At 41.7% G+C, this 10,741-nt stretch overlaps 1 protein-coding gene across 4 annotated transcripts in view; it reads right to left on the bottom strand.

Moving 5' to 3' along the window:
* Positions 1–10,741, bottom strand: part of samd4a (sterile alpha motif domain containing 4A) — a 66,686-nt gene continuing 55,945 nt past the window's right edge. For 3 of the 4 annotated variants that reach the window (XM_050047179.1, XM_050047170.1, XM_050047189.1), the window contains one exon: positions 1–6,181. In XM_050047179.1, coding sequence (XP_049903136.1) covers positions 6,153–6,181 — 29 coding nt within the window. In that variant the 3' untranslated portion in view covers positions 1–6,152. The remainder of the gene's footprint in view (positions 6,182–10,741) is intronic. The other variant, XR_007570141.1, reaches the window with a different exon arrangement.

The following is a 10,741-nucleotide window of genomic DNA, read 5'->3' as shown; positions in this document are numbered from 1 at the left end:
GGAGGAGTTACAACTTTTCTTTATGTATAACGGGGGCATGCCAAGTCACAGCATTCTGGTACGTCGCCACAAAATTACAGCAAGACACATTGAAAAACACTTGAATGTTTTCACACACACACACGCACTTACACTCACACACTCACTCACACACTCATTCACACATTTTTTGTACAGACCAGAATAATTCATAACTTCATATCAGCATTAAGAAGTACCAACAGAGTACAGAAACAACAGACCGAGTTCACCGCCGCAGGCCTCGTTCACACCGCACGCCTCAACGCTCAATTCAGATTAAACTTTGTGTTTGAATGTTCACGTTTAGTCTTTGACAGCAGCAGAAATCAGATATGAAGCTGCTTTAATTAGTGACTGCAAATGTTTAGCAGCTAAAATACATTTAAGTTTCTTTTGAAAATGACTTAAACTTGAACTTGCTCGCTTTCAGCTTCTCCAATGTGAGGATCTGCTGCTTTTTCTTGTCTTATATTGGACCGTTGTTCAATAAAAGACGTCACCTGACAGACATTTCACACTTTTTTTTAATCTTTTATAGGGCAAAGGATTAATTATTATCAGCAGATTAATTAATGATGATAATAACTGTTAGATGTGGCCCTATATTTGTCACTGATCATCCCAAATAAGGACTTACTGTGGGATGATGTTGCAGGCTGCAGCTAAATTTAAAGAGTCTCCACAAATACAAACTAAATCTATGATCTTCAGTTTTTTTGTCCTCCGTGGACGTCAACTGTATCAAACACAAGTGAATATATCTGACACAGTGATCAGTTTTGAGGGCAGGGACAGTTTGGTTGGGGGGTTGGGGTTGGAATCTGAATTAGGACGCCTGTGGCCGCAGTGTGAACGTGACCCGACACAGCTGTTTCATCCTGTAACGTTACAGTCTTTAGAGTCTATATAAAACCATTTACATTTGGGGTGAATGTCTCGAGTACAAAAAAGGCACTGCCATTTGTTATTCTAAATATGACTTTCCCAGCCTTGTGCATGCAGTTTTTAAAATATAAATTACACTTTTTTTTTTAACCCCCCCACCCCAAATTTTCTCCTTTTCTTTTTTCTGCATTTTCTTCAATTTTTTGTCTTTTTTGTGTTTTTTTATTATTAAACATACAATATTCTTTTGTCAAATATATACGTAAGCCTGCAGTCAATACAGGACATCGGCTCTTTGATAAAATAAAACTAAATGAAATAAAGGAGCACAGTCAAGCGGTAACACTTTGTTACAGAATGGATGCTGCGGAATTTACAAAAACAAAACAAAAACAAAAAAAAATAGTCTTGGCATCCCATATCGACATAAACTGACTAAACTGCAGAATCTATGACAAAAATAAAAGATACAAAACAGCATATATGTCTCGACTTAAAGTACATTAAATGTTTTTTTGGAATATCAAGGCGTTATCTAACTGTTAATACTGCAGTGTGCACAGCGTTAGAAGCACTCCTGGACACCCACAGAGCTGATATGCATTTAGAAAAAAAAAAAAAAAACAACACAAAAAAATAAAGCATTTGGTTTGAAGAGATGTGTAACGATCCAGACCTCAGAGCTGTAACCTTCCACTGCCCCGTCACAGGTATGTTCTGTGTTCACACGGACGTCTCTTTGACCCAGAGATGCTGCAGGAAACCGGAGGCCTGTTGTGTTGTTCTGAACTCAAACATGTGACTCTGCTCTGCTACGTCACTGAGAAAAATCACATAAACTTCAGGTTATTCAAACGCCGTCAGTCACAGACTAGAGCTAGTGTTTTTATGCAATACTGAAAGAAATCTCCTGAACCTTTGTGTCAAGACCTTTATAACTCAAACATGGCAAAGTGATATGAACGTAAATAACAATGCGGCAAAAATACTACAGTTTCAATAATCCCTTTGATTACATCACTGACTGCAGGTTTGTGTTTGAAAGACAGGTCTAATCATAGTCTAGATTTTTCTCAATGTAAACAAATTCCATAGAAAGACCAAAACCAAAATGTATTTAACAAATAATGTGTATGTATATAATCCTCATATATCATTTTCTTCTGTGCCATAGACCTCCATCTTTGTCCCAAAGACACATCAGTGAGACACACCTCTGCACTGAGTGACATGTTCCTTCATTACCACGAACACACATCGTCCTGCTGACACATATCCTCACTACCGCCTCAAATGTGGATTAATCCACCACTGAAAATAGTCCCCAACAAAGGCACTGTTTCCTCCTGCTTGCTGCACGGTGCAAACTAAACATTTGCACTTGTAAAGACTTATCGTATCGACAGACGGACTAACACACTGTTGAATTTGGTCTTTTCGTGGAATTTGTTGACAGTAAGAAAACTATAACTAATGCCAGTCTCATTCTTTAAACTAACACACATTCAAACCTGTAGTCATCACCTCTCCCATCAGGACCATACAGTTAGGTGGTAACACGCCCACAGCACCAAGTTCAGACTCCAGATCAGTATGGACCAGTCTACTTCCTGGCCTGCCACAGACTACAACAACAACCCCGCCGTTTTGTTTGCCAACACCTCCTCTGACATGAATTCTGTAACTGAACATGACTCGATGTATCTGTGACGGACCGGCTGCTGCTCTCGGCTGCACTCCGACAGCGAAGCTTCACAAGAGGAAAAAAAAAAAATCTCAACATGACACTGATAGATACAAACACGATTATAGTTCAACAACAGCAACAACAAAACATTAAAAGAAAAACAAAGTCAACAATAACTATGTTAATATTTGAGATGTACGTATGGTCACCAGCCATAACATGTTAATACATATGGTACTTTAAATAATAATACACCTAAATGAGTAAAAGTATCACCTCTGCAAAAATTATGAAAAAAAAAAAAAAGAATAAATAATTGTATCTACTTTAAGTACTGATTCATATGGCAGTGACACTGAAACAGTCTATGATTTGACACGATGCTGCTTCTCAGCGAGGAGCATCAGAAAAAAAAAGACGTTTAAAGGTGTAACATCAGTTCATGTCACATTCAGGCTTTGGTGGAATCTTCATCTTCATTCACAAACGTACGCACGACGTCTGCTTGGCTCTTATACACTCAAAGTATAAGAGCAGAAAACGCTTGAAACACCGAGACAAAATATCTGAAGAGTGTGCAGCGCTGTCACGAACGACACACACTTTATCTGTGGTGTGTGTGCACTGATCCACACTGCAGTTTCAAGCCGCCATCATTGAGTCTGAAGCCACATACAGCCAGTCATGAGGCAGTTTGGGCTCCAGGCGTCACAATAAGGCACCATCACAGATTTCTGCATGTTTTAGTCCCTTTAATATAGATCACACACTGAATGCATCACTGCTGTCTGTTTTTAAAGAGTACTGTAGTGTTATATAGATTCTATGTTTGTCCAGGCTTGTAGGCAGCCAGTGGTTTCTGTTATGGTACGAAACTGAGGTTGTACGAAACTGAAGCTTGCTTGAGAAGCTAGCTTCCCAAATTAAAATACAGTTATTCATTTGTAGGTGCAGATCTTTTAAAAAGGCTGCACTGCAGAGCGCCCCAGTAGCTCATGTAGAATAGCTCATACCATTACGGTTTAGTCCATACTGCAGTGGCATGGGTTCGATTGCAGCTCTGTACCCTGCGTTTCCTGTCTCTCTACAACTTTCACTATCAAATAAAGGCAAAATGCCCCAAAAAACCCAATCAAACAAGTTAAAGAAAGGTTGCTGTGATGGATTAACATTCCTAGGAGATGTTGTGACCATACCAGTTCATTTTAATACCATGACAAAATTACTGGAAGCTTGTGTTTGCCTGGACAATCATAAAAAGATAAGATAAAAATAGCTGGCTGTGAGATTGTAGTAAATGGGCTAAAACATGCACAAACACCGGTGTGGTCCTTAAACTGTGTATGACACGATAACAGAAAAGTGTTCTCAACTCCAACATCTCACCATCAGTCAAACAGAAATCATTTCAGGTCAATGAGAGGCGTCAGGAGCTGTCTCGCATCGCCACCTGTCGTGATTCTACCGCTTGACTCTAGTCCGTCCACCGACGCTGAAGCTCTGCAGTCGAGAGCCAGCGTCAGTCTCATCTCTTCAACCTGCTCCGTTTAATCCGACTCCAAAGCACAAAACCGTCGCTTGAGCCTTGAACATTTGGATTTTAGTGTATCACATTATCTCATTAAGTGCAGGATACAAAAGGAAGCACTATAGAATTGCAACAAACTAATGAAAGAAACTAAACAATAATAATCAATAACCCTCGATGGTGACTGCTCAGGGTCAGGACTCTCGGCACACGTGCTCAGATGAAAGCAGCACAGCGGGGAGTTTCCTAACCAGCTTATTTCGATATACACCTTTTCTTATAAAGTCTGTATCCCAGACACAATAAACTGAGGATAAATATTAAGACACAGAATAACCATGAGATTCAGAAAATAAATTCCATGTAGGCCTGCACTGACAGAGCAGACAGAAGACCATGTTACAGGGGTGATCTTTGAGAGCTCCCCAAATAATACTCATAAATGATTTTTCAATGATCTGCCTGTGTGTCCATGGACTTCAGCGTCTGCCCTGCCATGACTGTGTTTGGCCAGCAGGTGGAGGTAAGAGCTAATGAGACAATCTCTGGGAAAACTACCCTTCATGGATTGACAGTGTGTGATTTCTCCAATGTTGCAACACGGTCCGAGTGGAAACCAGATCGACCTCCTGTTTTTTTTTTTCCTGCCATCTTTCACACATTTCACAATCTTCCTTTCCTCCAAGAAAGATATTTAGTTGTAACATGCAGCTTTAGCATATCACCCTGCTTTAGAAAAAACATAACTAAACCCAGTATCTGAACATGCAGACAGATCCCACTGACGATATAAATCTCCCATTTACATGTATAAAAAACCCTACATTTTCAATGTATCGTGCCTACAAAGGCTCTGAATTCAAAGAGTTCATACAGTACATGCTGTGGATAAACAATATGTAACTGACCGGTGCGTAACTCACTTCCTCCTACACTCACTCACATGAACAGACTCGCAACATGATCAGACATGACATCATCTTCCTCTGTCATCTTCGGCTGATCAAAGGTCCTGCCTCTGATGTCTTTCTCCTTTAAACATCCGCTTCCCTTTCCGGTATCACCTCAGTTTGATTCTTTCTTCGTCTACTTTCTGTGTCTTTCTCCACTTCCTCCCTCTGAGCCCTCTTCACACATCTGCTCTACCTCCTCCTCCTCTCTGTCACTCTCCTCTCTCTTGGTAAAGCCAACACCTCTTTATTGTTGGCTGCTAAAATAAAGAATAAGCACGTTGGTTGTAAACTAGCGTGATGGCTACTCGTGGGACGTAAAGCTGGTAGACAGCCAAGGCTTTACAGATTACACAATTCATACCTGAAATTCATACATGTTTCTGTACCCTTTGAAAGTAGCATCATTATGTAAACAATAAATACATACAATACAAATAAATGATTTTTTTTTGCCACCCAATACTGAGCAAGAGGCATCCCGAGCTCTACAAGCGTCCTCGCTGGACGCCCAGTCCTCGCTGAAAACACTCAAGGAAATCCCAAACTTCCTTCTGCCTCCCTCTAACTGCTTGTCTCGTCTTGTTTTTGGGTCTGAGGTACTGTTATGGATTTGAAAGATGCCACGAGCGGTGGTCGATGTGCGGGGACCAGAGGGTGTCGGAGAGGGAAAGGGCCTCAGTCTCACTGGGCCCTGATCCACAGGCCAGCGTCTCCCTTCTGCTGGGCTGCAGTGCTGCTTCTGTCCTCCCCGGTTAGGGAGGGGGCGCTGTTCACACACTGTCCAGGCCGTGTTCAATGCTTTTCTCTCTCCTTACCCAGATGCAGGTGACTGTGAGCATGCTGGCGGAGCAGGAAGTGTGTTTTTCCGACCTGATGGACGGTGCCAATGTGATAGCTTGTGTTAGCCGTTTGGTGGTCGGCTCTCTTGTGTTTCTTGGATCCCGCCCCGATCCTTTGGTTGAGCTCTACCATTGGCTACAGGGAGAGGGGACAGGAGGGCTGGTGACCTCGAGGTGACTTATCATGAGAGAGCCTCGTGAACCCGCGCTGTCCTACTGCTCTCACTCAGGTCCTCATTTCATATTGTTGATGTGCGGTCGGCACCGTCTAGAGCAGAGAGAAGAAAAGGCATCAGAGTTTAGCTTCATCAGCATCCTCAGACAGAGTTAGGGTTAACACAGTGTGGGTGTAGTTTCAGGGGTTCTGATGAAGTTGAAATGTAACAGTGAACAGTAAGATACAGCCATGAGTCCTCAAGCTCCTAACACTAACCCTCACTGCTACTATGTCTTTCACCTGGTGCTTTTTTGTAACCCTGAAAAGAAAAAAACGGATCCAGGGATGGATTTCAGATCTTGTGTCTATTTTGCTCTACAACTACAGTATATCCTAAACCCAGATTGGTGTGGTTTTTGCATTATAGCACTGTCCGGCGAGCTCCGTGACCGCCTAAGCCTGTGCTCTGACTGCACATTCATACTTTACATGTAAACCTGTGTACACCTTTGTAACAATGCAAAACAAAAATCCTGAATTGCGTTGGCTGATGAAAATGAGAAGTTGGACTAAGTGGCAAAGTATCGGCTCGTTTTATTTCTAAAGCTCAGAAAGTTAGGCAAACTATACTGAATAAAACATGCTACAAGTATGAAGGCATACAGAATGTACTATTGATGTTTTTCTATTTGTATATTTGGTTTCACGCCTATAACAGACTGCCTTATAAGCCTGTTTGGGCTGCAAGATACCCCCCATCCCATCTGAGTAGATTTTTGTGAGTGGACATAATTTAGCCATCCAAATGTCAATATATCCATCCATCCATTTTCAACTGCTCATTCGGGGTCATATTGCAGGGGCAGCAGGCTGAGAAAGGTACTCCAGTCACCCCACTCCCCAGCAATGCTTTTCCACTCGTCCTGGGGGATCCCGAGGTGTTCCCAGGCCAGATGAGATATATAATCCCTCCAGTGTGTTCTGGGTCTGCCTTGGGGCCTCCTACCAGTTGGACATGCTCGGAGAATCTCTACAGGCCCTGACACATTAAGTCAACAGTTTGCCGTCTGTCAATGTTGGGTGGTTGGTAAGTGTCGTCGCCCTACTTTTTGTGGCATGTCCCCCAGCGTTGGCCATGGTCAGCGTTTTTTTCAGCTGATTCAGCATGTTGAATCGGCATAGGAGACAGCGGAGCTCGTCAGTGAATGAAATCACTCTGATTGGTGGTTCAGCTCAAAACACGAGAAGAGAAACAGAAGTGAGGAAAGTAAACAAACAGCTAAAGTCAAGAGGGAGTGAGATCAAAAACTAACCTGTTTTATAAGATACGATTATATTTCTTTGGCTATTAAGCTATCTAGCAGAAACATTTAGTAATGGTTTGTGTTGTTCACTGCTGCATGGTAAATATGTTTTGTTCTTTTAACATTTGATTGTGTTGTTAATGCCCTAAATGCCTAACTAGCATCAAGACGGTCTTACGGTTTTTCTTTTTGAATAATAAATACAGACTACTACTGTCTGCTGATATAGAGTTACTTCCTCTCACGCAGGCACAGACAGTACCTGCTTGTTGGCTGGTGGCTGTAGTCAGTTTTCGTTCGCCGCTAGTTTGTTGATGACGGTTTGGTGTGTCTGGGCCTTAACGCTCTAACGGGAGGCGCCCAGGAGGAAACCTGATCAGATGTCTGCACCACCTCAACTGGCCCTTTTTGACACAAAGGAGCAGCAGCTCAACTCTGAGCTCCCTCCGCATGTCTGAGCTCCTCACCCTATCTCTATGTTAATATATTTTAGCTCTATTTATTTGTAAATATTTTCCAGGAAACGTTATGATGCTAAATTCTAGAATTTATTGGAGGTCAGGTAACAGTTATATAAAATCTGCAGGGAAGTCTAAAGTTAGTCACGGTTGCAGCCGTACCAGCAGTACAAGGAGCAAAAATCTAGGAGTAAATTGATAATCAAAAACTCATCTCTGAAGTTACAGTTAAGCGTGAGGCCTCCTGCAGGTTTAATCTTGGTGTTGAGGCAAAAATAAGGTTAGTAAACAACTTTTTACGTTACGGTTTTGCTAGTGTATCCAGAAAGTGCCATGATGACCCAATGTGCACTGATGAGAACACTGTGTGATGCTGGACGTAAGGCACCATCCTCGGGTTTTTAAGGAGTTCTTTTTAACTACAGAGAGACAGGCAGCATTTAGCTTTTATGCCCCTCTGTCTTCAGAACAGATTCCCTGGTACTCCTCCAAATTTGCTATAAGGTTTATTTAAAAAAAAAAAAAAAAAAGAAGCAATTTCAACCACATTTGTCATTCATTTTACTTCTCACATTTATTAACTGTAATTCCCTGTCGACTGCTCTTAAGTCATCTTAGCCTTCTTCATAATGACTGACTACATTTTTCCTAACCATGTTTCTAATGCTCTTTGGGCAACAGAGTCATTATTATAAGCACTTTATAAAGAAAATCTCATGCGATTTGAAGACTAGTAGTGATCAGCTGTTTGTAGAGAAGGCCTGAAGCCTTTTTCTGATTTGGTGAACAGTGAGGGGCCAGAGCCCACACTGACATGGTGAGAGAACAACACATCTGTAAAAATACTGATAGAGCCTTTCAGAGGAAAACAACAGTCTGACAGCTGTTGCCTCTGGTGTGGCTGAAGAGGAAAATGTTATCAAACTACACACGAGTGGACAATTTTATTCCATCATGATAGTGAGAGGGCAGATTAATGTCACTGTGAGCTCTTGTTGAATAGCTGAGCAAAATACAGACTATACTGTATAAAAATGTCAATGTCTATTCTTTATACCCATAAAACATTGTGTTTTGGGTCCTTTCCTGTAGCTGGTTCAGATTCAGTTACCAAGTTATGTTTCTGAAGCTTGCCACAGCCGGCTGGGTGTTTGGGTGCGAGAATAGAAAAAGGCGAAACTCTGATTAAGGAGTTTCTCCAGTTAAATGCACTCTTTCGTTCTGCTCTGCACCTAACACACAACCTATTCCTAACACACACACACACACACACACACACACACACACACACACACACACACACACACACACACAAAGCAGCACTTGTCCACCGTTCTGCGCAGAGCACTGAGGCCCACTGTCTTCACCTCAGACGAGTTTTGGGATGGGGGGAGTTGGCACTGACTTTAACCCAGACTGAAATTCACTGTACATGGGAATATTCTGCACGAGCCAGGTCACCTACTGACTGACTTGACTGATGTCCACTACAGTATAATGCTGACAGATTTAAACATGCAAGTGCTTTTAATGACTTTTAAGTCATTTAATTATGTTTCCCATCCATACCAAATGCCAAAAAATGCTTCTATCTCATCAAGTGAATAATCTGTCTTATTTGGTGTCCTTATCAGATCTTATAACAACACGTCTGAGATTAACAATGGCACGTCATTTCCCAAGAGCTAGTCCAAACTAAACATTAAACCAGTCTTTACAAAAATCAAATAGTTTTCAAAAGTTCAGTTTTTAATAGTTGTATTTAGGTTTTTTCTCTGACTCCTCCCATTTTATTTCCCTCCTGAGCTGAACTCATCTCGGCTTTTGACAGAATCACTGTCAGATTTCAAACTTGGTGAGTTTTGGACCTATTTGACCAGACTGGACCAACAAATACGACACATCTGAAAACCGTTCGTTGGGCTCCAACCAGTCTGGAGTTATCGATGAGCCAAAATCTCGAGGCTTTAATCTGTTCACACAGCAGGATAATTGACTGAGTGCTGGAATGGACCAGTCAGATCAGTGTCAAGATCAAGAGAAGTGACCTGGCCTGACCGTTGGCTCATCAACTCACTGGCTGATGTGAGTTTTGGACACTTTGGTGTTTGCGTTTGGCTTTAAACATAACACAAGTTCTGGTCGAGTCAGATCCAGCTGCTGGCCTTTAGAGAAGCTTCCATGACTGAAGCTGTAGGAATGGTGTCCTGCTTACATGTTTATGTTTGGATATGTCAAAGTTATACTCAGATAAGCCTGTAAGACCAGAGTATGCAAGCTGGGTTATTTTAAAAAGACGATACTGCGCCATATAAACTCTATACAATGTTTCTGGAGGCTGTCAGCTACCTATGCAGTGCTGCCAACAACAGCTCTACCTAAACATTGTGATACAACATTTGAATTAATAAGAACTGGGGTGACTTGAGGACAAGCCAAGAGTGCCACAAGAGTTTTTAGAAACTTTATATTGTGCATTTTTAACAATGTTGTGGCTATGACTGGATGACCGTCAGAGCTGAAATCAGCTGTATTCTGTGAGCCATGTGGTTGAAGAGGGAAAATGTGTCAAATGTGGCAATTGTGCCAAAGAATTTAGGAGACAAAACATGCCTCTTTAGTCGGCCAAGATAATGAGTACTTCAAGTGACTACCAGAGGTTAATAAAAAGTTTCTATTTCTTTGTCTGACTGACTAAAATAGGCCTTTTACTTAATATTGATGCTAATTGTACTTTCACTAAGCCCCGCCCCTTTGTGATGGGCTGACAAGCTGTTGGACTAACTAACTGCACTCGCTGAAGAAATGTTATCATATTTTTGGACATATGAAACAGTGATTCCAGAGAGAAGCAGACAGAGGGGTCTACAGTCTGTGTTTGAAGGATATATCCAGGATGTCAAACTGAC

Source organism: Epinephelus moara, chromosome 1 (genome assembly GCF_006386435.1).
Source record: "Epinephelus moara isolate mb chromosome 1, YSFRI_EMoa_1.0, whole genome shotgun sequence".
Classification (NCBI taxonomy): Eukaryota; Metazoa; Chordata; class Actinopteri; order Perciformes; family Serranidae; genus Epinephelus; species Epinephelus moara.
This window is presented reverse-complemented; position numbering and strand designations above follow the sequence as displayed.